This window comes from Panicum hallii, chromosome 5 (assembly GCF_002211085.1).
Source record: "Panicum hallii strain FIL2 chromosome 5, PHallii_v3.1, whole genome shotgun sequence".
NCBI lineage: Eukaryota > Viridiplantae > Streptophyta > Magnoliopsida > Poales > Poaceae > Panicum > Panicum hallii.
In genome coordinates, this window is record NC_038046.1 from 1,027,936 (window position 1) to 1,055,885 (window position 27,950).

Sequence of the window (27,950 nt, forward strand, 5' to 3'; positions counted from 1 at the left end):
ACCAAAACACAAAGTATTATGTGAATCCTTGAGCTGAAAGTAGAGCAGCAACCTTTGGAGCGCGTCAACATAGACATTAGTTTGCATAGAAATTGACACGAGTGAACGGTAAATGATGATACGAGGCCAGTCCCAATGGAAGTTTTATGGAAAGTTTCATAGCATTAAATTCTATGCCATATCATCAATTTTGCTGACATGACGATGAGAAAGAATAAGGGAGTTTTATAAGATGAGAGAGAAATTTGATCTTCATGAAACTCAGCCGGCACAGTTACATAGTTTTCTGTCTTGGTAACTATATTATATTATATTATGAAACTGTATATCGAGACTGGCTTGAGCTTCTGCTTAACGTAGCCATTAGATTGCAGAGGAATCGACATGAGTGAACGGTAATAAATGATGATATGAGCTACTTTAGGCGGCACCAAAGCGTAGACCGTTTAGCTCGAGGTCGTGGTGTGAGACAAATTGAAAAGCAAGACATATATAGCTCGCCGATCATTGATGGTGTACTTGTAGCAACAAGCCATGCTTCAAAAAAATCAATTGGTTTGACAGCAGACACAAGAGTAAAAACATTTCAAGGGCCACACAAGGATTGACATCAAACTAACGGCACAATTGTGGGGGCCACCTCCTAGTTTTTATCTTCCATCTGGAAATTGCATTGCGTGCATTCAAACATATTTACGGCGTTCGATTTACATATCTGTCAAATATGAGGCACTCACCGAAGATACCACCTTGTGTCACGGATAAAATTAATTCTTTTTAGTTGTCGCTGGCAGAAAACAAAATCTGTTTCTGAGTAGTAAGTAGTGACAGTAGAAGCTTGCATGCATGAAACAATGTGCAATCTTAGCATGTGTATGTAGTATAATTAGGTATGCTAGTCTGATTGCATGTTTAATCTCAGGGGCAAACCTAATGCTTGTAGGCTTGAAGATACGGCAACGTCCGTTCTAGGATAACGACAACCCAATCTATTCCGAACAGGATGATGGACAAACTAATTTTCCTTCCTTTTAATAAATAAAAGGAGATGTGCTACCTGCCCACGATATTTCAAAATAAAAATACTAAATTTGGTTGGTAGGAGTTTTTTCTTTTCATAACAGAAGAACAATCGTAGGAGTATTTTGGTTGAGCCAAATGGCAGGAGTGGCGACGGAAATGTGCTACAGTGGTTTTCTGACTCTGGGTGTGTGGATGTGTGGGATGGCAATGCCGGTAGCAGTAGGCAGCGGCAGGCTAGATCCCTCTGCTGAGCGCTTAGCTTTTAACGCAGCTGCAGGATCGGCAGGCGGCAGAAGAAGCTCGTCAGTAGCCAGCAGCTCAGCTGGGATGAGCGGCAGGGCTCACGCTGGGCCTGGGCGGGCAGAGCAACAAGACAAGCGGCCAAGAGGAAGCCAATAAAAAGGGCGCGCCCCCGCCAAAGATAGATAGGGAGTGATCGAGAAGATCTCACAGAGGAATTTCAGTGTCCCCACACACCCACTTAAATCGCCCCCGCTTTCTCTCTCTCTCTTTCTCTTTTCTTTCTTGCTTTCTTTCTCCTCTTCTCGTCGCTTCGCTGCTGCAGTGCTTCAGAGCTTCCTCTCTCTACCACTTTGCTGTATTGCTTCTCTTCCTTCGCCTTCTTGCTCCTCCCTCTCTCTCTCTCTCTCTCTCTCTTCCATGTAGCCATCCATCCATGTCACTCTCCTAGCTAGCCGCAAGAAATCGCAATAAAAAATCACATCCGGGCGAAAGGGAAGAGAGAAAAAAAAGGACGAGAGCTCGTCTCGTCCCCACTAGATCGATCATAGGCCCAGGTATATAGAGGAGGCCAGTAATTAAGGGGGAGATAGAGACCGGGCGCTCTAGGGCACTACCGCTAGCAGTTGCAGAAGCTGAGACCTCAGCTCAGCTCAGCAAGAAGGGGTGGAGACGAGAGGGGACGGGAGATTTTTATTCGCAGAAGAGCGCGGCGTCTCCTCCCCTTTTTATCTGCTGCGGGTGGGCGGCGGCGACTGCTGCTGCTGCGGCCGTAACGAAATCTAGGCTCTATCTACAGCGGCGCAATTTTAAATCGAAATCTGGGCTCCTCTCCTCTCCGCAGCTAGCTCTGCGAAATCCATTCCGGGCCTATAAGTGTGGCTTCGGGACGGCGCTTCCCATCCGACACCGGCGCCTTCGCGGACTGGGTCGCCTCCTCGGCCGCCGCCGGCCGCGGGGACGACCTCTCTCTCGGCTTCAATGCCGGCGCGGCCGCCGCGGCCGCGGCCGCCTCCGGCGCCTCGCTGGGCGCGGGCCTCTGGGGCCCGGCCTCCTCCGCGGCCTCCATGCGCCAGGCGGCCGCGCTGAACTACGGGATGGCCGACGTGGGGATGGTCGTCGTCGCGCCCGCCGCGTCCTTCCACCACACGCACCACCACCACCACCACCACGAGGCCGCGGCGGCAGCGGCGGCCGCGGCGGCCGCGGACCCCATCTTCCCGCTGCTCTCCGGGGGGCCCTGCGTGCTTGATCCGGACGCCGCCAAGTCGGGCTCCGGGGCGCCGCCCGGCAGCGCCATCCAATTCTGGCAGCCGCAGCCGCCGCCGCAGTCGCCGTCGTCGGCAGCGGGCGCTAACCCTAACCCTAGCGCCAGCCCTTTCGCCTACCTCAAGAAGCCCCTCCCGATGCTGGACACCGGCGCCGGCTCCTCCGGCTCCGGCGCCACCACGTGCCAGGACTGCGGCAACCAAGCGAAGAAGGACTGCGGCCACAACCGGTGCCGCACCTGCTGCAAGAGCCGCGGCTTCGACTGCTCCACCCACGTCAAGAGCACCTGGGTGCCCGCCGCCCGCCGACGGGAGCGCCAGCAGCTCGCCGCATCCGGCTCGGCCTCCTCCTCCCCCGCCACGGCCTCTGCGGCGGCGGTCGCGTCCGCCTCCGCGTCGAAGAAGCCCCGCCTCTTGTCGTCGCAGACCACCACATCGCACACATCAACCTCCAACGCCACCACGCCGCGAAGCTTCGACACCACCTCCAGCCACCAAGGTACTAGCAACACTTCCAGTATACATGGTCGGACCCATCATGCTCACCGAACAAGTAAGTACTAAGTAAACATGTGTTGCTCGCTGCAGACGCGTCGTTCAGGGACAGCCTTCCGCGGCAGGTGCGCGCGCCGGCGGTGTTCAAGTGCGTGCGCGTGACGTCCATCGAAGACGGCGAGGACGAGTACGCGTACCAGGCCATGGTGACCATCAACGGCCACCTGTTCAAGGGGTTCCTCTACGACCAGGGCCCGGACGACGGCCGTCACGCGGCCACCAGCAACGAGGACTCCACGGCGGGGGTGCCCAACATCTCGGAGCTCCACCTCGGAGCGGCGTCCGCTTCCGGTGCCGGTGGGAGCGGCGTCAAGGAAGGCGGCTCCTCGATGGTGCCCACGGAGCTATACGGCGGTGGAGGACAGCATCACATTCTCGGCGGGTCAGGCTACGGCAACACCATGAACTGAGTACGTACGTAGTTCTACACCGGGAGAGTATGGTTACACCGATAGTATTGCCATTCTTTGTTCCTCTTCGTTGCTGTTGCTGGTGGGGATTAATTTTCCCTTGTTTCTTGCCCGTGCCGCCATTAGAGAGGCCATCAATGCATGGTGCCTGTCCAACTTCATCCCATCGCATTGTGATGTTATTAGTGATTCGTTGGTGTACAATAACATCGATGAAGAATTGTTTTTAGTCGTACTAGTGCTCTGCTGGCACCACTTCCTTTTTTTCCTACTAGTTGGGTAGAGAGGATGGAGAATAATTGTTAGGAATTGGAAAGAAGATAGTGCAAGATTAAATCAATCTTTATGCATAAGATAATGCCTGCTGGTTTTTGGCCTCTGGTTCCTGCTCTCTCATGTTCCCAATGCCTGTCGTTCCATTTCCATATTTGGGGATGTGTTCAGTGTTCTCCCCGTGGGTGTCACCTCGACCTCGAGCACCTTGAGCCGTGCGCTGTTGTGCCTCGTGATTGATAAGCGCATCCTGAGCTAGCTGCAATGTTTGACTCCCCCCTCATTTGATTGGCCGCCAGCTCTGCTCTTTGCGTGCCTAATTTGGCCACCGTGAGCTTGCTCTGAGCTTCACTTGTTTCCGCTGCACTCTTCCTTTGGTTTCTTATCTTTTTTCTATGGGTTGGTGTGGAAGGCATGGATTCTTTGTTGTGCCGTGTGGAGCATCTTCTACTACGTGCATTGGGACTTGCATCCTGGAGGCCAATGGGTAATGCATGTGATGAGATAATCCCTGGGCTTAGGATATTGCATCTCACCACGCATGTTACTCCCGTCCTTTGTTATAGCCTGCCTTGCCGCCGGTGATACCGCTGCTGCTTCTTCCCTCTTTTGACACGTTCAGAGGAGGATGCTGGATCATGGTGGCTTCCTGCTCCCCTTCTCCTTATTTTTTGTGCAAGCCCCCAAATTTATTCCTTGTGCCGGATCCCGTCGTGGTTGACAAGATGTGAAACGAAAGAAAGGTAGTGATTGTAAAAGCAATGGCATGCCCTGCCTGCGCCTTTTTGGGGTCGGGTGTTTGATTTGGTTCGTTGTGTTTGATTGCAGTACTCCATTTTTACTACTGGGAGCATTGCTTTGCTTTTCGTGAGCATTTTTGCATAGGCAAGGCCTATGTAACAAGTTTGGAGTAACTCTGTAACAACTCAAGCTCACAGCACATGGGTGCTATGGGCAGTCATGAGCTGTGGGGAACTTTTTAAAATTGGAGATTGCTGTTGTTGCGCAATCTTGTCATCATCAAAGCTGCTATTATCTCATGTATGTGTGATGATGGCATTGGTCCATATCGTCTTGTCGACTGTTGTCAACCGTCGGGAGGCACGGTCACTGTTCACTTTGCTTCTTTATTCGGAGCTGTAGATAGCTGTGGCGAATGCGTACAACTCGGCACCGTGAATTGTGGTAGTACTGTCTTGCAAACTGAATATTTCAATAGCTCTTACTGTTCCAGGTCTTCTGTGGTAGGCTACTTTTGCAACTCAAAAGACTTACTTGAATGGCTTTTCCTGAGTTTACCAATTCAAGTATTCTGCCTACCAGTATAGTACAATAATCAGAATTGTGATTGCGATTGTTTGCACTTCGTTCTTTGTTTTAGCTGTACAGAAACGCAACTAGGCAAGAGAGGTTACTTGAGTTTACTGATGAAGAAACGTGTGGCACTTGACAGACTGACGGCAATGACTGGTTCTGCTGGGTCATATGATTGGTGCAATCGTTTTGCATGCTGTCTGGATGCATCTGCAATTTGCACATTTGTCACATGCATATATTTGCTTGTTAGGAACTTGTGAATTCTGATACGTCTCTTTTCTGAACAATAAATACGATGCGTCTAGAAATGTGGACGTCTGTTTGCTGTCTTTTGTTATCGTGCCAATCCAAGCTGTGTCTTTGTATTTGCCTATCCAATTGACTGGTCCAACTTTCAGTTGGCTACATTAGTTGCTTTAAATAGAATAAAATTGCTTCCAAAAAAGTTGGCTATTTTAGTTACTTACAGCAGTTGCAGTTATGTATGACTTTTATGTAACCAGCTATTGTTATTCCAATATACTTGTACATGTGTATATGGACGAATTCAAGCCATGTTTCTTTTGTTTGATATTTATAATTATTCTTTAGCATTGAATCTTCGTCCAGCTACATGTTAGTTTCAATTTCTATACTTGTTGAGGCAAATAATAGAGGACAGCACATTCCATTTGTATACAGGCTGAGGCTTAATAATAAGGACAATAGTTTCTTGTTTTATACTTGCTGAGGATTAATAATAGAGGGCAATAGTTTTGATTTTTATACAGGTTCAGTTGACGTGTTCCAATTCATATAAGTACTTGCTCCCCCTTATACGTAAGTAATTTTCCTAGTTGCATTGAGAGATAATGGCCCTCCCAAGGTATACTATATGAACATAATGGTGACTAATCTGTTTATCATTTTGACCACGAACCAAGGTTAATATTTAGCGCCATCCTGTGCAATACTAGGGACCTTTATGATTTTAGTGGGGAAGACAATTTATTTCCATGATCATGATCACTGAGTCATTGTGGGCCGGGGCCTGTGGTGTTTGAGCGGCTTCATTTTTTTTGCTTAACTCAAGCTCGAACTGATAATTGCTATTGCTGAAATTTGACCTAAAAATGTCACCAAGTTTGTAATGATGCCAGAATAAGCCTTGTCTGCAATTCTGTTGAACTGAGAACAAGATTGAATTAAAACGATGCTGCCTACTTGGCTGTGTCTAATTGCATCATGTGCAGTTTTCACTGTTTGATGGTTTGATGCAAATGCATAGCTAATGAGGGGAGTTTAGGTTCCAAGAATTTGTTGCACATGCATATCTGAAGAAGGAATTAGTGATTATGGGATAAATTCTTGTAACGTTTTATTGGTTGTGCTATAGTTGTTAAAGATGATTAATTTAATCATTTATGTGTTGATGTATGGCGCATGATGTCGAGACGAAAATAATTATTAGTGGTTGCCTGAATGGGTTTCTTGTGAACAGGAGGCAATTTCACATCGGTCCATTATTTATGCCATTTTTGTCCTGTATGGATTTATTGGTTATTGTTATCGTTTTGCCTGCTTGTGAATATTGCTGCATTGAAATGCCGTACGCCCGTACCGTTGTTATGAACGATATACCCCAGGGCACTAACTTAGCTTCTACTAGTTTCTAATACTCTTGCACCAGTCAATGTATCTCTTGGATTGCAAATCCATAAAAAGCATGACGAGGTGTTTGTTCTGTGGGGTCATACAGAGTAGAGACAAATTGCATCTGAGCCTGGTTTTTGTTCACTTCTCAGCCTGTTGATTCTGCCTGTTTGCAAAGGAATTACTTCTTCTGGAAACCAAAGTTTCTGTAAATATGAACTCAATTTTAGTGCAATTGCTCTACAGGGCATTATGTGCTTCTGAGTTACAGCTTATTCGCAATCTATTACATACTTTTGCGTCCGCGTGTTTTTTTTTTGCCTTTTTCAATCTTCCAGAAAAATAATGGCAAGTGTTTCTGGATATTATTTGCTCTATCTAGTATCAGTTCGAAATAATGCAGGTGAGTTTCTAACTTGAAATGCAAGAACTGAATATAGTTCTGCTGATATTCATAAAATATAAGGTTAGAAAGCATTGACGAGGTTTGTCTGCCGCATTTTGTTTTAAAAGTTTTGGTATCATTGTGTTAGCTTTGCTTGCAGTTTACTGCGCTTTGTTGTGAATATGAATTCGGCATTTATGTGACATGCCTCCGCCTTTGGGTTCCCCTTTTGGCGTTGTTGGCTAGCTTTTGTAGTTGCTGCGAGAATTGTCCGGCCCTGTCTGACGAGTGCTGTGGAGAACTAAAGGCAGTGGAGATGATCAAACGACGATAGCATGATGAAAAGGTAAAGAGGTGGTAGAATTTTCACCTGTTTCGGGCAAATCTAGACGTTGCAGCGTGAAGCCCGTGCTAGAATAAAATAAAAGCCAGCTGAAATCAGTTTTTTTCTTTACCAGTTTTGGCTTCACCAGTGAAGCCGTTTTGATATTAAACTATGTAAAACAGGGCTGCAGTACGTCAATATCCTCTATTTTGTCGCGAAATGTTGGATGGCCACACGAGCATTCAAACGTGCAACGGGTCATCAACTTGTGAATTATTTCCTCATCTTGACCCGTGAATCAACAGAGAACCAAATTTCCTCATGCGCAGCACAGCTAGCAAAGGTGAGGTGCTGCATGAAAAGGTTGCATGCCGTGGTATGGCCATCCGTTCGAGTGTCCTTGCTGGGTAGGGAGGCCTAGCTAGCTAGCTAGGGGTCATGGAAACCCTAGGGCGTAGGGACATAGCTTTTGCGAGATGGAGATGTGTGCTCCGCCGTGGTACAGGGCACAGGTCCCGTCACGACTGTCCCCTTTTTAATTTGTCACCCCATGTTCCGTCGCCGCAGGCGCGCAGTAGCACTCGTCTCGTCTGTGCAAAATGCAAGAGAGTCCCGCCGGCGGGCTCTCGTGACCCAGCGGCCGGCGGCCACACGTCTCGCCGGCCGCTCGGTCGCCGTCGCTGAGATAGGTCTGGTAGTAGCTAGTACCTTCCTTTGGACCCAGCGTTCGGTCGGGTGAGAAGCCGCAGGGCATGCCGAGACGTGCAACAGTGCTGGAGCGAACGTGTGCGTGCAGTGCAGGTGCCGGACGATCCAGGCCTCGGCTAGTTGTCGAGGATGGAGTTGACTGAACCATGGCGAGGAGGGAGCGAGGCACTGTTGTTGCGTGCCGCGGCTAGTGTTGTTGACGTAACATGTGTTGGTCCACCGTGGTCGGAGGTGATGGGCGTCCCCCGTTGTTGTGCCCAGGACCAGCAGCATCTCTCTCACCCGTCGCGCGCGACGCGTCCGACCGTACGGGCAGCGCAAGCGCACCCGGCATTCCTGTGCCAGCGCGACTAGTCCGGCGACCGCGAGCCTGCGTAGTCAGGCGAGCCAAAACACAATCAAATTTACATAATCGAGTTCACCAATAACACAGCTCGTGAACTCGAAGTAATTTGAAGGCATCAAGGCACTAACCGAGCCGGCCGGACTCCGCAATCGAATGAAATGGGCCGTCAAAGAAAAATATAAGGGGCCTGGTTGTCGTCAAAACCTTTTTTCGCCCCGATGAATACTGCAAGCCGGCCCACCTGAGGCCCGGGAGAGAAGATGCTCAGCCAGAGGACGCGGGGGGTGGGGTGTCTCTGACAACGTACCTTCATCCTTGATTCAGAACAAGCATATACAGAGTCCATCGAAGAATAGCATCAACTGCTAACAGACACGGTAACACAGTATGGTTCATTTACAAGGCAATGAGATCATTCTTGTTATGAGACAATACTGTCCAGCCACGTCGCCGCATTATAAAGCAAAGCATCATTCTGAGTATCTAAACGAGGCGCCAGAACAGAAAATGTAGAACATGCATGCGCAAAGTAAACAGACTTGTGAAGACACCGACTACATCAATAACAAGTCACCAGACAGAGTGTTTACACAGTTCGCAGTTGCAGTGGCAATTGGTTAATCACCTGATTTGCAACATCCTATCTAGATGCCCATATTAAATCAGCACAGCTAGCAATTTAATCCCCTAACATAACCGAATCCAAAAAGATTCTGAGTGAGATAAAACCGCACAGCTGCAACTGTGGTGCAGACAGCAGTCCATTTTCTGTGTGCTGGATCTAAAGGAGTGTTGAGAAACTAAAACAACTGTACAATGCGGCCAAGTTGCCATGATACAAGGCCACCGCTCCAGTTCTTCACAAAGGAAGATTATTTGGTGGCCCAAGGGCTGCAGTTTGCCTAACAGCACCATTATATACAGCAGCTGCTGGTGGATCACTCGTTCACCTGAGGGCCGACCTCCGCGGGCACTTCAGGTGCAGGTGCTTTCACGAGTCCCAACCTCTGCAGGTGCTTCAGGTGCTTCTCTGCAGCTGCCTTGTCTGCAGCTTCCCGCTTCTGAGCCCTTTTTGCCCGCCTTCCAGAGACATCCTTGGATACTGACCCCGATCCTGAACCCGACGTCGATGCCGCCTTCTCTTTCTTCTTTGGGGTCCTGGATGGACCAGCGGCATCAGCATTCACTGGCCTCGCCTCTCTCCTGCCTCCTCTGATGTACCCATTGTCACCCCACCTCCTGTTACCAATGCGAATGCTTGGGGACCTGCTCATGTAATAAGTTTCCTCATCAAGATCATCTTCATCGTCATCATATTGGTACTGGTGGTAAATCTCATCTTCTTCCAGAGCCTCTTCATGAGCCTCTACGATCAGAGGTTCAAACCAAGCGGCCCTCAGGAGAAGGCAAACGCTCTCCTCAAACAGGTAGTCATGTAGGCTGAAGAAAAGAAACAAGCATCATGTCCACAGTCTACCTGAAACAACTAAGCCCCCCACATTATGGATGAACAAGGGGTTACCAGCCATCAAGAGAACGGTGCACGCTGAGGAATTCAAATGGGTGCTTGCACTGTGGGCATTGAGGGGCCTGCTTGTAGGATGCCCACCTCAAAATGCATGTTACGCTGCATACAGAAAAAAAAACATTATGAAGAATCACCCTTTAGGAAATGAATCATTGTCTTGGGATGAAAGAGAGGTTTCCGTAGCAGAAAACAGAAAGTAAGTGCAAGCAGAAGAATAACAGTGGAAGTTATTTGTTTAGCATTGAAATGGATACATCTGAGCAAGTCACTACCTCACAGGATTAATAAACTATAATTCAATCTAGTGAGTGAAACCATAAGGGTTGTTGAAACAACCATCGAATGCAAAATATATGTTTAGTTGGCAAGGAGCGAGCAAATGCACATGGCAACTACGGAGAATAGACTTAAACAACCAAACATAGCCCCATTCGGAATACACTACAAGTCGCAAAGACTTTCTATGTCAATATAATAGTGGCATTGATACCGCATATATTCTATCTATAGGCCTAAGATGCTAGAATCAAAGCAAATTGTGCAAACAGTTGAATTAGTAATCAGCTTCTGAATTGCATGCTAATAGACAAGCCAACCACCACCAATGTTCCAAGTTAGTAGAAGGGTCTGGTCGAAATGTCCCAAATCTACGAATTCGATTGCTAGACGAGAGACACAAATCTGCCGAGACAACGAACACACGAAACAACCTAGAAAGGAATCGCAAGCCCGAAGCGAAACGAAGTACTAGTATTTTTTTTTGTTTCTGGTGGGGGGGGGGGGGGGAGGGGGGAGATTGGGGATTTCGAACGGGATACCAGTAGGCGTGGTCGCATCCCTTGACAAGGGCCGTCTCCTGGAGCGCGATCTTATCGAGGCAAATCGCGCACACCCCGCAATCCACCACCCGGTCGCCGCCGCCGCTCCCGGAGCCCGAAGCCGCCGCCTAGCACGATGAAAAGCAAGCAAAATCAAATCAGGGCACCGAGCGAACAGATCGGACCGATCCGCCGCAGATCCAGGGGGCAGCAGCCACCTTGTCGAGGGGGAGGGCGGCGGGCGCGCCGACGAATCCCTCGGAGGAGGACGAGGCGGCAGCGGCGGCCATGTCGGTGGGGAAAGGGGGTCGGTGGAGGAGAGAACAGAGAAGGACGGGAGCGGAGCGGATGTGAGGAGGGGGGGGGGGGGGCCTCGCGAACCAGCGCGTCCGGAGAAAAGAGAGACCGGCGGATCTCCACGTGAGATGCCGCCCGTTTATTCGCCGTCGCCTCGGCTGCGCCCCACGCGTGCCGCGGCCGCCCACCCAACACACACCCACACCCACGGGCTGGACGGACCGACGGGGGATGGGGCGCGGGGCCTGGCCCAACGGCTCGGATTCCTTTGGGCTGCTCCTGCGCGGGTTTTGTTTGGCCAGCTCTGCTCGGTGCGTGGACCGTGTGATGCCATGCCGTGATCTACACGCTGACGACGAGGAAATGCTTCTTTCTTCTCATTAATTTAATTACTGTTCATTCAAGCGACGCCATCCTGCGCGTGATGTGTTGCTACTTGGCTCTCAAGTTTGCTGGGTAAAGACGTGTGACAAGTTGACTTTCTTCGCTTGTCAAATTCGTACGCCGCGGAAATCAGCATGACCAGCCTATGTACTGTTCATTTTGGGCTCACGCGGCCCATAAAGCGGCACAAGAAAAATGAAAAACTGGGCCTACCTGCAATTTCATGCCGGGCCTGACATTCTGCAGGGGAGAGAGGAACACCGACAGGTTCGATCTACTACTACTTGTCAAACAGAGTCAGACTTGTCCACACCAGGCACAAATGGCTCCAAGCACAGGCTTACTGGCGCTCGGCGGACTAGTCAGCTGAGCTGATTCGTTCGTTTCAGCTAGCAGCCTTGCAGACAGAAGCAGAGGTCGACACCATCGTGGTGCCCACCTGGCCACCACCGCGCGCGACGTGTCACACCCAATAATTGATCACGCCATGGATCGGATGGAGACGGAGACGAGAGGTCGAGGAGAAGGCTGCATTGCATGTGCTCGTCACGATCAGGCGGCAGGCCGCGACGCGCTCTGTCCGCTAGCTTGCCACCTCTGTTTGTCGCTGATGCCGCCGATGGGTTACGTTACGTCCCCTGCGCCTTCTTGGCGTCCATATCTATACGCATGGTTGGTTGCATTCGTCGCAGCTCTCTTGCCGACGGTCTTGGATTGGCATGACATCTCTTTGGAGCCTGCTTGTTGCTCGCGGGGAATCTCTCCAAGTATGGGGGTACAAAACTATAATATTTTATTTCTGTTTCTGTTTGCGCGCACGCCACCTAGTAGTAGGCTTTGCTTTGGTGAACGTTTTACACGGGTGGGATCATTCTGTTCCAATTATTTCTGCCCGTACTCCTAGCTGCCTGCCTCCGGTTCGGTTTAGTACTTGGTAGTAGCTCGATTCAGTCTGCGCTCAGGTCCGTCACTGCTCAGCATATCTGTATGCGGCAGTGACATTAGTTGCCCAATCCACCTTGCAAGTGCTGTACAAGCTAAGGTTCTAACGAAACGACGACGTGCGTCAGGCGGCCGGCCATGTCTCGCCATCGGCGGCAGCCGTCTCGCGCGCTCCCTCTCGACTTCAACGTCGACGACGAGGAGGGGCCAGCGGGAGCGGCCAAGGGCGCCACCTCGCTCGACGGGAGCCAGAAACCCGGCGCTGGCAGCGGTGGCGGCCGAGGAGATGCCGGCAAAGGGCAGGAAGGGCACACTAGTAAGAAGCCGCCGCCGGGCACCGGCAGCAGGTCTTCGGCGGAGGGAGCCGGCAAGAAATCGCAAGAAGATGCTACCGGTGGCCGTTAGAGCCCAAGACCGACGCGGCAGCGCTCTGCACGGTTCCGTGCTTTCATCCATTCCTGTGTAACGTGCATCCATCCGGTTGTAATTTAATTATGTTCATCGATCTGCATGTGTGTTCATTTGGGATGCAAATTATATATATTTTGGATCATTAGTTCAACTCAAAAAGCTGATAAAATGAACTAGAATGATATTCTACGTAAATAATTTAGGAGGAGAAATGAATTAGAGTGGCATGCCATCGTAATTAATTAGCTGCCTCAAAAAACACTATTGGAAACACTATTAGGTACTTACTTGCATCCTTAGTGTTCATAGTTCGTTTTATTACAACGCGAGCAACATTTCAAGACATGTCCACGTGGATGCAAGGTCTATCCATGGTATCCCCTGCAATATTGATCCCCTGAAGTAGAATCTCAAAGTTCTTTTATATATGGAATACGGAATCCTGCTAAAAGAGTAGCTGAATATCAGCTATATATGCTGTCTTTATCAGTTTTAACTATCTGCCGCGAGAAGACTTTTGTTCAGAGAGCCATTTTGTGTCGTCTTTTATGACGTTACGTTATTTTGTATCTTTACCGCAAAATATTTTTTTCCTTCATCAAATCGATCAGTCTTTTATCTTGGAAACACAAGATGAAGCACCTTGAATCCTCTGGAGAAGTGGAGACCTATGACACTTTCACGACGACCAGTACCAGAGAGAGAGAGAGAGAGAGAGAGAGAGAGAGAGAGAGAGGTGAGAACATATCGTTTTTTGACTAGTGCCTACAGCTCCCATAGAGACAGACCGCCTCATCGCCTCACAGTTGAGCAGAAAAACACGGCAGGGAGGGCTCGCCGCCGGCCGACCACGGCAGCAGTGACAGACCAGCAGAATGTAAAACCTGACGGACTCGATGCTCATCTCGCATAAAAAACTTGAGGGCACTCTGATTCCCTGAATTCCAAGCTCTGTAGAATTGGGATCTTCCGATTTCAGTCCGTCAGGCATCCTATATAGGCTTTGTCAGAGTCCACAAGTTGCAACTGCAAAAACATGTCATGATTTAGGCACCTTTAATCGGCATAGACAGCTCCATCTATCCAGTTAGGCAGTTATCACTGTAGGATCCTGAACATTTGTTTGAACGTTATCTGCAACTATCATTCGGGGTATGCTCCTGCATGATGCTAACATCGGACAGTGAAGAAACAAAGGGCATGCGGTTTAACTTGTTCGCTGTTTCTTGCCTACCAGTCTCTATCTGCTCTGCCTCCTGTCCAAGCCCAATTCACTCGTTCGCGTTCGCATTCCGGAGCGTCTCCTCGCCACCGCCGCCTGCTTCTCCTGCAACTCTAGACATGGCTTCGCTGGCCATGTTTGCATGCGCGGCAACTGAACCGGAGATCGCGGGCGAGGAGTTCCATAGCCGCCGCGCCGCCGCCCTCCATCTATCATCTATCTCGTTTTCATTCGAATGCGGACCGGGGATTCAGGGATGCTCAGGATTGGGTGCGTGCAGTGGCGGCGGCGTGAGCACCAAGTACCGAGGTTACGGGAGCCCGCAGCCGGCCGTGGCGGCGGCGACGTCTGGTGGTTCGCCGGGATACCTATTAGCTAATATGTTGCATAAAACCCACTAGATTTATTCAAGTATTTACAGAACCCCTGAATCGGATCGCGATTATTAATCGCGAAAAACCCCTAAAACGGGTTATAGTTTTGCAAAACCGTCCCTCAGCGTTTTCTCCACCATGGCAGCTCTGTCCGGAGCTTCCCTCCCGTCCGGCGATGGCGTGAACGGAGCTGCGCTCCTCCTCCAGAACACTGCTCCCCATTTCCCCTCAGTATCTCACCCCCAATCCCTTCTAATTTCCGCCGTACGGACGGACAGTGAGCTTCGCCCTGGTGGTCGACCTCTCTTCTCCTCCCTGCCTACCAGAGCATCATCGCGGTCGCTGTTGTCCGTTGGCGACAGGGTGGCCACCGCCTTCTGGGACGTTTCTTGGCTGGGCCGCTGGACAGCGCCCCTCTCGCCACGGCGTGCCCGGCTCTGCGCAGTCAACTAGTCGCTCGCCATTACTAATGGTACGCGAGGTGGTCGACAGCGGGGTCCTCCATTCCTCATGCCGCGCCTGTCAACGGTGGCCGGAGCAGAGCGGCTCGTCGTTGAAGACCTTCCCGAATACGCTATCCTCACCGAGCAACCGGACCTCCCTGCGCTCCAGCCCGGCCCCCTTGAGGTGGTGACCACGCGGCCACGCCCTGGCTGGCGTCTGCACCCATCTACAAGGTCGCCACGCGTGGCGACGGCGGCTACAACCACTACAACTTCGTTTGGCGCAACCACGCCGCGCCGCCTAAGCGTAATGTGCGCTTCTCTTCTTTGGATTCGACTATGAGCTGCAGTTTTAACCTGTATCTTATACGCGCAGTGAGCAGAAAAACACGGCAGGGAGGGCTCGCCGCCGGCCGACCACGGCAGCAGTGACAGACCAGCAGCAGGTCTTGACAATGTTGACACTGCTGATTCATTTCAGAATGAATCGGCCTTCAGGTTCAGGCTTTGTGTCTTTCTGTGTTTGGCTTGTTGGCACTAGAACATAATGAAACTTTCAGCAGAGCTGATCACTGCCTACCTCAGGCCAGCCTGAGAACTCTGTTGTTCATCAGTTCTGTAATTCAACGTCATCTCAAATTCCTGATGTGAAGAGTTTGGGAGCGAGTTTGGGAGCGAGGCGGAGAGGGGCCTCCCTTGTCGTGCGCGGCGCCCAAGCGTTGGTCGACTGGTCGCCGTTCAGATACCGAACACCCCTTGGAGGTCTAGTCACCTATGGTCCAGGCAATATGGGGCGGCGGGATAACGAGGGAGATGGGAAGACGGAGCGTCCTGGGTGCGGCGGAGCTCCGGCAAGGCACGGCCTGAAGCGGAGGCGCGCTCCTCGCGATTCAGGGGGTGGACGGCGTTTCAAATACCGACCGGGTGGACACCATCCGTCCGATCGGTCTTCTACGGCCTGGATTCAGCGCATAAGGGAGTCGTCGTCCTCCTCAAGCTCGGACACCTCGAGCCGTGGTGGTCCGCCGGCTCAGGAGAAGCAGAGGGGATTCCCCTTTGCCGGCGAAGACGGCCGGCGACGGAGCGACCGAAGACGCGTCTGGGCCCCCGCTCCACCGTCGGCGGGGGCGGGGCAGGTGTCCGTGCCGCGCCTGGCAGGTACCTACCTGCGTCTGCGTGGTTGCCACGGTAGGTGTCTGTTCAGGTTCAGCATGGATTCTGCGAGTTTTGGATTTCTTTGCTTGACCAAATCGTGGCCATTGGCATCTACGGTCGAGCTTGCGCATGGAAAGGCAAAGCAAAACACAAAGGGTTACTTGAGCTTGAGCGAACTGAAAGTTGGACAGAGGTCTCTGCTTCCGTGGCCTCGGTCCCTCGATTCCAGCGGGTCAGAGCAGCTTAGTGGAAGTTTTGTTCTTCTTCACAAAACTAATCAAGAATAAATAGTGCAGCCGAATCTAAAAAAATGCTGAGAAGGATCTCATTAGGATGGGAGCAAGCTTCCTGAAAAATCAGGATTCTGACTAATCTGCAGCGAATGTAAGGAACAGTGGAAAGAAGAACAAATGGAGCTCAAGGTAAATTTTTTACCGGACGTACCCTGTAATCACTAGGACGTTTAATTACTGTTGCATTCCCATGAGCAGAATTGTTAACGGCAAGATGATAGATGTGGTTTTGCATTATTGCCACCGAAATGTTCAGTCGCACATAATTATTCAAGACATCAATTCGAGTGTACGCTAGCACAGATCACTCACTACTCTGCTGCTAACATATTCATCTCAAGGTGAGAAACAAATGAGGAGCCATCAATTCCCCTGTTCAGAGCTTGCAGTCTTGCCCTGGAGCCTCAGCGCGAAAGCTTTTAGCGACAGGAGCATCTTCCTGAGCTGCTCCTTGGTCTCTGGATCGATCAGGTTGCCATCATCGTCGAACTTATTCGGGGGCTGGTGTGCTTTGGTGAAGATCTCTGGCTTGTTGATGAAATGGATGTCAAGAAACACCCCGACCTGCCGGATGTGGTACTGCGACCGGCTGCCGCCGGACCCGCCCGACGCGCTCAGGATCGCCGCGGCTCTGTCTGCAAAGCAGTTCGGCGGCCGTGATCCCCAGTCTAGCGCGTTCTTCAGAGGGCCTGCAAGGGAGAAGCGTCCAGAGCATGCAGTTAGAGACGCAGAATTCAGAAGGAAATATTTTGTCCTGAGTTCAGACTTCAGAATCGGGTCCCTACCTGAAATGGAGTAGTTGTACTCGGGCGAGGCGAAGAGGAAGCAGTCGGCCGCGCGGACCTTGGCGCGGAACGCCTCGACGGCCGGCGGGAAGCCGCCGCCGACCTCGAGGTCGGTGTTGAGCAGCGGCAGCTCGGAGATGTCGACGTGGTCGACCTGCAACCCCGGGATGGACTCCTTGCAGATCTCCGCGGCTTTACACGTGCGCGGCAGTCAGCAGCCATTCAGATAAGAAGAGAGCGAGTCAGGGGTAATGAATCGAGTGGAACTCACCGGCGCGGATGAGGCCGGTGTTGGCCGACGCCCTGCGGAGCGAGCCGGAGATCGCCGCCACCCTCAGGACGGTCTTCGCCGGCGGCTGTGCCGTCGAGGTTTCCATGAGTGACGTGTCGGAGTCGGGTTGGGTGGTATCCTCCTCGTACCTGGCAGGCTGGCAAGTGGCAACCTTGCAGTGTGGATCTGCAGTGGTGTGTGTATATGTAGCGAAGCAGTGGAGGCAGCACAATTGCACAAAGCGATGTGGAATCTGACGTCGTCGTCTTTGACCAGATGAGGTGGAGCACTAGTACCTGGCAACCTGGTGCTTACGAACGCCATGGCGTGGCCGGTTGCCATCTTCTTGGTGGTTGCTGTTAGCATGGAAGCTTCCGTCGAGCGAGTGGCTTGGCGGCCGATCGACGAACACCAGCCACTCATGGTGCTCCGCATCCCTTTTGACGAATCTCTTCTATTAAAACTCCCTGCCGTTTCCTCGCACCAGGAGCGGCCACGTCGGCAGCGGCCGCGTCCCGTGCCGACGCGTGCCTGCGCTGGCTCCCGTGGATGGCCGCCCAGAAGCCGGCGATTTTAAAAAAAACCCTCGCGTTTAGTGGGAATTGGGCTTTCCTCCCGGAGGCGCAGACCCTATCCGCATCTCCCTCTCCCGTTGCTGCTCGATTCCGCATGGCCGCCGGCGCCGCTGCCGCTCCGCGCGCCGCTCCGCGCGCCGCTCGCACGCCGGCGCCGTCGTCCCGTCCGCGTCCCCGCCACGCCGCCGGTGTCCGCCTCCGCGCCCTCTCTCACGCAGGTCCTTTTCTGCACCACCCCGCCTGCCGCTCCCCATTGGCCCTCGATTCCGCACGGCCGCCGGCGGCGCTGCCGCTCCGCACGCCGCTCGCACGCCGGCGTCGTCTTCCCGTCCGCGCCCCCGCCACGTCGCTGGTGCTCGCCTCCGCGCCCTCTCTCCCGCGGATGTTTCTGCTCCACCCCCGCTTGCGGCTCCCCTTCGGTCGTATCTTCCAGATCCTGCTCCCGGCACGGCGGCCGCCGCCGCCGCTGCACGCGCTGCTCCCGCGCCGCCGCTGCCGTCCCATCCGCGTGTTCCCGTCCCGCGGCCGATGCCCACCTCCGCTGCCCCTCACGCCGATGTTGGTGGCCTCCGAGCCGTGTCGATCTCCACCGGTGATTAGGTCTGGAGGATGGGTAGCGTACCTAATCACTTCGGCTACTTCCTGTTGCGGGTTCCATCGGCGTAGTTGGTAGCCCGCCGCCCATTCCTCCCGTACGCGCGCCATTGCTGTGCTCGCCGCCCATACCTCCCGTACGCGCGCCCTTGCTGTGCAGTGGCTTCGGTGACGCCTGCACAGTTGCCCTTTGGAGCTGTTCCCAACCCTCCTCCCTTTATCTACCTGTTCTGAGGGCTGTTTTCCTCCTCTCCCTCCCTCCATTGCTTGCCTCCTTAACTGTCCTGTGGCCTGTTTCTGTAGTTTCGAGGAAACTCCTTTTCGCCATTTCCATTTTCTTGCTATATCCAGGTTCCATGCCTCGGAACGTTGCAACCCCTTCTATTTTGCAGTGTTCATTCTGGTTCTTCTCGTGGTTTGCTGATATGTTGTTTCAATTTGTAGCCCTGGTGCCACTGAATCATGGCGTAGGTGACATAACCTGCCTGGACACTCTGGAGTCTTTGTCTCCTTGCTTTTATACCAGGTAGGTTCCTGCTCGCCCTTATCATGCTAGATGGGCGATTGTGGTCTGGGTTGTCTCTTATTCTTAGATGTGGTCCTCTTTTTCGGTATTTTTCCATGTGCGTAGAGAGCAGCAGCAGCATTAGCTTCTCGAAAGGCAATAATATACTTGGACCATTATGGATGTTTATTATGCAGGCAGTAGTATAGTTGGACTGTGCTGATTGTTTGCATGTAGAACAGTCATTATTTGATACTATAAATATATAATAGGCAAATGGTTATTGGTATGCTATCAGAAGTGTAGGATATATGATGTTACTTATTTGCGGTTGCAATGTTTATTCAGGAAACACACCGGGTTATATTAGATCATAGGTAACCACATTTAATGGGGATGACGAGTCACATTGTTATTTCTGTGATGAGATAACAACAGCTTCCTAGGTTGAGGTCGCTTATATTTTGTAGCCAGTGTATGCTTGTAATCTGCGTAACATTGGTGTTGGTCAGTGTGTGTTTGTAAGGGTTTCGTACTCTTTTATTCTTTAATATAATTATATGCAGCTCTTCCGCGTGTTTGCAAAAAAAGATTACAGCATAAAGCATCTTTCTGGGAAATTTGGTAGTCCAGGCACTGTCTTTGGTTCCCGACAGACCATCCAACTGTTCTTGAGGTTTGAAGAACAATTGGATTCTGGGACTAAAAGATCTTAAGTTCAGATTGTATTTAAAATTCTAATGTCTTTCAGTGCTTCCCTTTTGGGGTGCATCTTGGGACTTGGTGGAACTGATGACATGCATTCAGCAGCACGTGTTTGCTTACATCTCTTACTGTAAGGGTCCTGAGGAAGATGTCAAAGAGCTCCATCTATTATAAGATAACCATTTGATGCAAATTAATTGCTTACATAAGATAACCTTTTGATGCAAATTAATTGCTTACATTCTGTTTTACTTGCATTATCATTCTCTTGGCGCATGTTGTATGCTCTTTAGTTGCCATCTAAAACTGTGTAATGACATCTAGCAATTAACCTCATAGTTTACAGTATTCTTAATGGAACAAAGGTGACCTTTTTTTATATGTGCAGGTTAAATTTATGGTCGATGGTGATTTCATGCCCGTTCCTGAGAGTAGCCTAAGAAGTGCTGTAAAGGAGAACTATTTCGAAGGAAAGTTTAGCCCGGAGCTTACCGCTACACAAGTAAGTTTGAATAAGCAAAAAATTTGAATTTGCATGCTGTTGTTAATTGTTATGTTCACAAGGAGAAATGAATTGTGCCAAACATCATTTTAATGTTAACTAATGGAATGAGTTCTCAAGGACTCTACTTCAGCTACCCCATTAGGGGTACTAATAATCATGTCAATACTTGTAAACCTGCATGTGCTTGCAGTTTTCTACTTGAATTTGTGGCCCTGCTAATTCTATTTTTTTCTCTATTTGTGCATCTTTTTTAAATCATGTCTTCTGAAAGTTGAAATAGAAAATATAACTCTGGTTATGAAAAGCATGAAAAGAAAAAAAAAGAATAAGGGCAACTGATGAGTTGATTTTAGAAATGTATTCAAGCAACATATATAAGTATCTGAGGTGGCTACACAATTATTTAAAATATCAAAATTACTATATATTAAACTTTTTTTGTTATATTGGGGGCCTAAAGTATGAGGGGTCAAAATCAATTAGACAAACAGAAGAATTTAGGGGCTAAAAGTGGGCTTATTCCTTAAAATTTTAAACCTGAGAAATTCTGAGACTCATTCATGCGTCTCACTTCTAGAATCTTCAAGGGTGCCCTGAAAAGGCAAGGAGAAACAATTCAGTAATATTGGAATACAGCACTATTCTAATCCAGCTATTAACTTGCCAGTACAGACCTTCAAAAACTTTTTCCTGGGCAACGCTTGAAAAGTAGCAAGGTAATGATAATTGTGATAAGTTCCCACAGACATTTCATGGAAGTATGCAGCCCAATGACTCAAGGAAAGAGATTCTTGAGAATACAAAGGCAAGTGGATGCAGGAACCTGTCGTCGATAGCAAAAATGTGCATGCAAGTAACTTGCAAATCTGCAACCAATTTGCAGTTCAATACACAAGCCATAAGCAGTAAAGCAGGCAATATAACTAATGATCAAAGAAAATGATAACCTCACTACACCAGCTGTTCAAAAAAAAGATAGAATATCCACTAAGCATTATAAGTCATTACAAGAACACAAGAATGACACCACAAACCTCCTGACAAAGTGAGGGACTCTCCCTGGTTAGAACAAAAGCTTTGAGCAACCAGGTAACCACATCAAACATTTGTACACTAGAGAGGCAGCAACAGACATCCCTGCAGAAAGTGATAAAACCAAGACAATTTAGCAAGCATCCTGAACTGCTATAACCAGATTGTCATATATAGAAATGTCGCATAATAGCCACTTGGTGAAACAACCTTGACTGTTCAGAAAGGGAGCCTTTTACCAAAAAGAAGCTCATACTGCATAATATTTCTGCATGCTCTAAAGGAAAAAAATCACCAATACTTCCATCCGTGATTAGTCCAACCAAATGAGGCTCATAGGTTTTATAACAACCCTGTGGAAAGGATCTGAAGTACAACATTGATATGCACTGCCAATAAACACTATGGACTTCATGATCCCCATAATTTCCCCTGTGAGATCCCAGTGCTCTAGCTGAAAAAAAAAGACAAGGCAGTAGCTGAACCACCATATGGATGAATAAGGTAACTTTACTAATAGCCAACAAGTAGCTCAATTGCAGACATTTGGTCAAATTTCTTAAGCAGCATCACATAAAGCACTATCATAATCATATGAAACACCGCATTTTGCACTATCACAAAGTCCTCACTTGATATTCATAGTAAGATTGAGGACTTTTTACAGCACGTGTAGATTAAATTATATTTCCATTAGCTTTGAAAGTACAACATGATGGCCCGTTGATGCTTGTAAAGCAGTATACTTAAGACTCCAACAAATTAAGTCAGGAAATCCTTAAAGAATATCTTAACAATCATGTATAGAATACCAGGAGCTTATCATATTAAGTATCTGAATTTCCTAACCAAGATTCTCCCGGCAAATATTTTGCAATCTGTTACAGTTCTATAATTGTTAAATCCTGATTGTTAAATCAGCCAATACCCTACCAAATTGGTGTTAAACCAAGCCATAGTGGCACACAAAAAAATTGACACCTGTTACAGCTGATTTTAACAGCTTCCAGAAAAAAAAATAGTTACAACTCAGGGGACAGTTTATAAAGTCGTATTGAAATTATTTTACTAAACTAAGATTTTTGTATAGACAAGGTCAATATGAACCATAACCTGCTAATAAGCAGTATGTTTTATATATATTACATAGTGGAATTTAGGGGACAAGCTGAGTCAAAATTGATTTATTTTGACTCTGTTGAACCATAACCTGCTATCAATTTTGACGCATTTTTGATTCAAGGAACAACTGTTGCTCGACGAGAACAACGTGATCTGCACGTCAAAATTGATTTACATAGCCCATATTTTTTGCAGAACAGCTCTGTTATTAGCAGGTATATGTAAAGAAGTATAAGACAAAGCAGGCTTTATGGCCATGCACCTACCACATCATGACTATTTTAGCCTAATGGTCACAAACCTTATCCTCGTTTTGTTTTCTTATTTGTCAAAAACTTAGCATATATGTAACTCCCGGTTGGTGATGAATTTTAGCATAAAATTTTATCATTGAATAGAGTAGTTATAGAAGTACATTAACAAATATTCTTATCAGAATTTTTTATACTGGTTAGTATACAAACTAAAAGTTTGTACGTATGAGCACCAAATGGGGTGTATTAGTTGTATTGGTTATCTTGAGTCTCTCAAGTGTTGCCTTCTTGATGGATTGTAACGCAGATGATATTCTATTTATGTTCAAACATGTTATGTTGTATCTGCTTGCTGATTTATGTATAATAAAGGGACTCTTGAATGATTAGTAAAATATATTTGTGATGACTGAATGCATTGGTTCTATTTACAGGTTGTCTTTTGATCTGTGACTGCTTACAATATACTAGGTGGGCTGTTATCCAAATGTGTGAGGTTAGTTATATTTCTTGATAAACTCACACGTGTAATTTGTTATCTTCGAAAGATGCAATGAAATCTAATTTAAGTACAGATCTTTTCTTCTAAGCTTGTGGCTTCTCTGTTGCGTATTGTTATTTTTTTTGGTAGGCCTGGTACAATGGCAGTGGCATCGGTCACGTGAAGCTGTAGAGAACAACGTGATCTGCACGTACAAGCAGGTTAGACGAATCAGCTGTGTTGATAAGATAACCAAATGCTTCCTCTTTGCAAATGCTTCCCCGTTTAGTCCTTTCTTTAGAATTGTATGCCTGGCATTTGGATATGCAGAGTATTTACCTTGTGACATGTAATGTATGAGTCGTTGTTTTTTTTATGTTCTTTCTAAAGGACTGATCATTGTGTGATACACCCTGAAAAATAAAGTCCTGAGTCTCTAGAATGTGGTCAAGAGAGGGAGGGTCTATCTGGATCCATTCGTATCCATGAATATAATGTTTGAAACACCCTGTACATAAGCATGTAAGAGGATGTCTTGCGGAATAATGAACAGAATTCTGACCCTGTACTCCTGTTGCTAGCAAGCATTGGATTAGGTCTTGCTTGGATTTTTTTTTGGTGTGCTATTTGTTTGCTTGCATTATAGTGGATTCGTGTGGTGACAAGCTTAATCCATTGCTGTGAGCATTTAATCTAGCTTGTCCTGTTAGTGCTTAGTAGGTTGATTGCATTCTTGTTTTCTGTTTACATTAGTCGTAGGGCAGCACTTGGGGTCAACTAATTTTCCTTGCTTTGGTCCGGTGCATATGTGTTGAGCTCAATGGTAGTTAGCTCCAGCCTTTTATTGTTAGTGCCATTTTTTTGTTTGCTTAGATGTTAACATCTGATTTGTGAAGAATTTGACAGATTTAGGCAACAAAAATCTGTTGACAATTCTTAATCTATATTTACAAGTGATCGAGTGGAATAAAAGATTACCTTTGACCATTCAAACTTCGAAACTAGACTTGTTGTGGGGTCATAGAAAAGGCAGCACGACCCACGTGCAAAAATAGTTTTTTTTCTTGAGGCTTGAGTACAGACAAGCAAAGAAATACTGCCTTTTCAATCTAGGAGTGAATGAAGTCCTACTGCAGCTTTTTAAAGAGTAATGTTAGTCATGGTTAGTCCTTATGAAATTCACGAATCATTTGACAACCTTATTCACTAAGAGGAAATGATAGAAACACATCTACCATAGTATTGTGCGCACATGCACAGATCAGATTATAAACAATACAGGTGCTTCATTTGAGTCAGGAACCACAGTTGTTCAGTTGAGTAGGAAAAATATGTGTGTTTATTTATCGTGGCTTGTGCTTCTCTTTGGAATAATAGCAAACATTTTAACTAAGCATTGTTTAAATGCATGGGCTAGCTGAACATTCTGAAAATTGTGTACTGAATATTATTAAATTGCTAGCTCAGTACTACTTAAATAACATTTGAATCTTGTTGAACTACTTTGTTACTGCACAAGAATGTGAGAATATGACCACTAAAATATCCTTGAAAGGGCTGATATCAATGTGCAATATTAGCTGCAGTTTCTACTGGGCATCGTACGCTAGCTGTATGGTGGATATAGAAAAAAGAAACTAAAGGTCCTGCTGCACCTCCACAGAGAGAAAAAAAAGGAAGAATGCTGCTATTTGTCTATAAAAATAGATCAGATCATTCTAAAAAAAAACTGAACAATAGATCTGAAGAACTTTCTTGTAGATCTACACTATGAAGAATTTGCTTTACTGTAAAGACACCAAGACATTAATAGATTTAGTTTACTGAAAAGTTTACAAGTACAAGTCCAAAGCACTAACAATTTGTTCCGCAGTCCCTTGACGAATACAGTTTCGATGACGTGCATCCGATGGCTGTGTTCCAATCATGTTGGAGTCACAAGGCCAGCATACAACTTTTGCACATGTTCACCTCTTGTAAGGCTTGATGTGATAAAGTTTGATCTGATCACCAAATTCTGCTGCTTCTTGGTCAACTCTGTGCTTCAGCCTTCTCCAGGTCCTTAGCGTATCTGCCTGTATCAGTCCACGGTACAGCGTTTCAAAGGTCATCCTCTGGGGAAGGAAATCTTTCTCTATTATTTCCTTAAAAGAATGGCACGCCTCTCTCCATTTCTGGCTGTCGCAAAAACCAGCGAAGTGTCCGAACCTTTTTTGATTTTTAGGCTGATAAGTAGTGCAGGGCCCAGCATGTGCCTAACGGCATTTCCTTTATACAATTAGAGACGATGAATCTGCCACTTGTGCTTCCTTATATTCCGGTTTTTATATTTTCTTACATCCATTCGGTTGATCCCGTATGGATAAATGCTGTACCCAGTTAAAATTAGAATATAGATGCTTCAGAGATGCCATTTTCTTCAAAAATGGCACATTATTATGCATAGACAAAACCAGTAAATTATGTGGATTCCTGAATGGCTGACGAATTGTATTTGCGATGTCTAAATACGTGAGTTTTATTTACAGGGTTTCTGCCATCGTCTTCTGAACTGTCCCTGCTTACAAGCTACTAGGTGGTTAATTATTAAAAAGGTGTGAGGTTAGTTACATTTCTTGATGAACTTATATATGTAGGTTGTTGTTTTCGAAATATGCATTGAAATCTAATTTAAATACAGCTCTTCTCTTCACCCCCTGCGGTTTCTGTTTCGTTTGACGCTGCTCATACAAGCAAGCTAGACAAGTTGCAACTGAAAAGGTATGTACTTAGTTTCGTAGCTTGCTTCTGCTATCAAACGCATTTGTCCCTTATCGTGTCGATGTTTATCTTGTTGCATAATGTGTTCTTTTCCCTTGCTATGTGCTTGTGATGATGCGATTGTCACCTTTGTTTTGCCTTCGTTTCTTTCTGGTATATGTGCTGCTTACTTGTGGTTGCGCTACGGTCTTCCTTAGCTTTGTACGATCTGATTCTTGATGGCTGGAACTCCATCTGAGAGGGTTACGCGTTGCCGTGAAAAGGCGAAGAAGAGGAAACTCTTGGGGCACGGTCGGTTTTACTCTTACGAATTCCCTTTTTCTTGAAAAAAAAGACCTTTGAGGGGTAATCAAATGCTCTATTTTTCCTACCATCAGCCTGTGGTAAGCCTTCTTATGAGGCTGGTCAGCCTAGCACCTCTGCTCAAGTAGCAGTGCCTGATCAGCAGACGACGCTCAGTTGGCCGTTTTTTAGTCCAAAGAAAGCAGGTTAGTTTGGGTTAGGCCCCATGTCTCCTTCGTTTAACCTTTGAATATAAAAAAGTACTGGAATACCGTACACCATAATTGTACCTATTTGCTACTCCCTCGTGCTGCACAGGACATAGGTCTCTGATGGACTTCCCTAGGGATGTTGCTAGCTCAAATAGACGTCATCGACTTCACATACGTAGGGTGCATCGTAGGATATGCATCAACCCTTCTTTGACCTCTCTCGGAGGTGGTTTCCTCTGTCCTGCTTTGGAATTTGAGCTTCTATCCTTTCCTACTTTGCCGGCATAAAAATTGTCTATTCTTAACTATTTGGATCCGTGGCAGCCTCCAGTGCTACACCAGCTGCCCTGCTTCCTCTTAGTACAGAATATATTGAGACTCTTAAAGGTGCCTAAACACTTCCTCTATGTCATACGAGATTTAACGTTTCTTTTGTGAGTTGCACACAAACATTTTCCAATTCTATGTTGTAGAAAACTACCCCGACCGGTCATATTATGGTGGCCCTACGCATGAGTGCGCGTACTGTGGAGCTGTTTTTTGGTTCCAAGAGCGTGTTAAGCGTACATCCGCTGTGACACAATGGAAAATTATTTACAACCTTTGCTGTAAAGGAGGGAAGATCAGGTTGGAAACTTACAAAAAACCGCCATAGCCTTTATGTACCCTTTTGCAATTTGATGGTGATGCACGATCAAAGAGGTTCTTGCGCCAGATTCGATCATACAACTCCCTTTTTGCATTCACTTCACTAGGTGCGGCTGTCGATAGGACGATAAACAGTGGTAATGCACCTTATGTGTTCAAAATTAATGGAGTAGTTCATCATCGTATCGGTACATTGTTGCCCCACCAAGGAACACGACCTAGATTTGCGCAGCTCTATATTTATGATACTGAAAACGAGATACAAAACAGACTTACTTTATTTGACAGTGATGACAACACTCGTGTTCAGCCAGATCCTGGTACTGCCCTTTCTTTGATGAATATGCTAAATGAAAATAACCAACTTGTCAAGGCGTTTCGATATGCTAGAGAACATATAGAAGAAGAACCTGGTAAAGAGGTTACACTTCGTTTGTTAGGGTGCAACACACGAGATGATGTTCGATACAATTTGCCGTCGAGTGGCGAGATTGCAGCTGTAATTATAGGCGATTATTCTGCTGCTGAATACACCTACGATGTTCTTGTGCATGATAAAAAATCTGGACTCAAACATGTTTCATACCTACATCCATGTTATATGGCCTTGCAGTACCCATTATTATTTCCTTACGGTGAACATGGCTTTCATTTGGGCATTAAATATAATGAAGATGAGGGTGACGGGAAGAAACGTAGATATGTCACAATGCTTGAGTTTGTTAGATACCATGTGCATTATAGGTTGAACGTCCCCAATCCATACACTTGCTATGGACGGCTAAGTGATCAGATAGATGTTGATGCGTACTCGACAATAGAAGGATCGAGATTGCAATTCATTGCAAACCACCAAAAGGAGCTACGGTG

General features: G+C 47.6%; 3 protein-coding genes across 4 annotated transcripts; 1 reads left to right on the top strand and 2 right to left on the bottom strand.

The window, feature by feature from the left end:
• Positions 1-1,470: 1,470 nt before the first annotated feature.
• On the top strand, positions 1,471-3,875 carry LOC112895150 (protein LATERAL ROOT PRIMORDIUM 1). The gene is made up of 2 exons (XM_025963029.1): positions 1,471-3,030; positions 3,120-3,875. Exons 1-2 carry the CDS (start codon positions 2,331-2,333, stop codon positions 3,494-3,496), a joined length of 1,077 nt encoding a protein of 358 aa, XP_025818814.1. The 5' UTR covers positions 1,471-2,330; the 3' UTR covers positions 3,497-3,875.
• Positions 3,876-9,014: 5,139 nt separating this feature from the next.
• On the bottom strand, positions 9,015-11,224 carry LOC112895308 (E3 ubiquitin-protein ligase SH3RF3-like). Of its 2 annotated transcripts, none has more exons than XM_025963257.1 (4): positions 11,047-11,224; positions 10,829-10,956; positions 10,005-10,109; positions 9,015-9,748 (listed from the first exon to the last, which is right to left on the bottom strand). In XM_025963257.1, the coding sequence occupies exons 1-4, from the start codon at positions 11,116-11,118 to the stop codon at positions 9,421-9,423; spliced, it is 633 nt and encodes a 210-aa protein (XP_025819042.1). In that variant the 5' UTR covers positions 11,119-11,224; the 3' UTR covers positions 9,015-9,420. The 2 variants fall into 2 exon arrangements, with proteins under 2 accessions (XP_025819042.1, XP_025819041.1); XM_025963256.1 differs by having other exon boundaries at positions 9,015-9,922; positions 11,047-11,218.
• A 5,325-nt stretch (positions 11,225-16,549) lies between these two features.
• On the bottom strand, positions 16,550-17,596 carry LOC112893833 (probable NADPH:quinone oxidoreductase 2). Its single transcript, XM_025961336.1, has 3 exons — positions 17,406-17,596; positions 17,135-17,326; positions 16,550-17,038 (listed from the first exon to the last, which is right to left on the bottom strand). The coding sequence occupies exons 1-3, from the start codon at positions 17,509-17,511 to the stop codon at positions 16,713-16,715; spliced, it is 624 nt and encodes a 207-aa protein (XP_025817121.1). The 5' UTR covers positions 17,512-17,596; the 3' UTR covers positions 16,550-16,712.
• Positions 17,597-27,950: the final 10,354 nt, after the last annotated feature.

Coding starts and splice junctions, on each gene's coding strand:
- LOC112895308 (XM_025963256.1), bottom strand. CDS start 11,118: ATGGCCGCCGCTGCCGCCTCGTCCTCCTCCGAGGGATTCGTCGGCGCG. Junction 10,957..11,046: donor CCGCCCTCCCCCTCGACAAG/GTGGCTGCTGCC, acceptor TCATCGTGCTAG/GCGGCGGCTTCGGGCTCCGG. Junction 9,923..10,004: donor CACCGTTCTCTTGATGGCTG/GTAACCCCTTGT, acceptor TCTTTTCTTCAG/CCTACATGACTACCTGTTTG.
- LOC112893833 (XM_025961336.1), bottom strand. CDS start 17,511: ATGGAAACCTCGACGGCACAGCCGCCGGCGAAGACCGTCCTGAGGGTG. Junction 17,327..17,405: donor CACCGGCCTCATCCGCGCCG/GTGAGTTCCACT, acceptor GCACGTGTAAAG/CCGCGGAGATCTGCAAGGAG. Junction 17,039..17,134: donor GTACAACTACTCCATTTCAG/GTAGGGACCCGA, acceptor TCTCCCTTGCAG/GCCCTCTGAAGAACGCGCTA.
- LOC112895150 (XM_025963029.1), top strand. CDS start 2,331: ATGCGCCAGGCGGCCGCGCTGAACTACGGGATGGCCGACGTGGGGATG. Junction 3,031..3,119: donor CACCACCTCCAGCCACCAAG/GTACTAGCAACA, acceptor TGCTCGCTGCAG/ACGCGTCGTTCAGGGACAGC.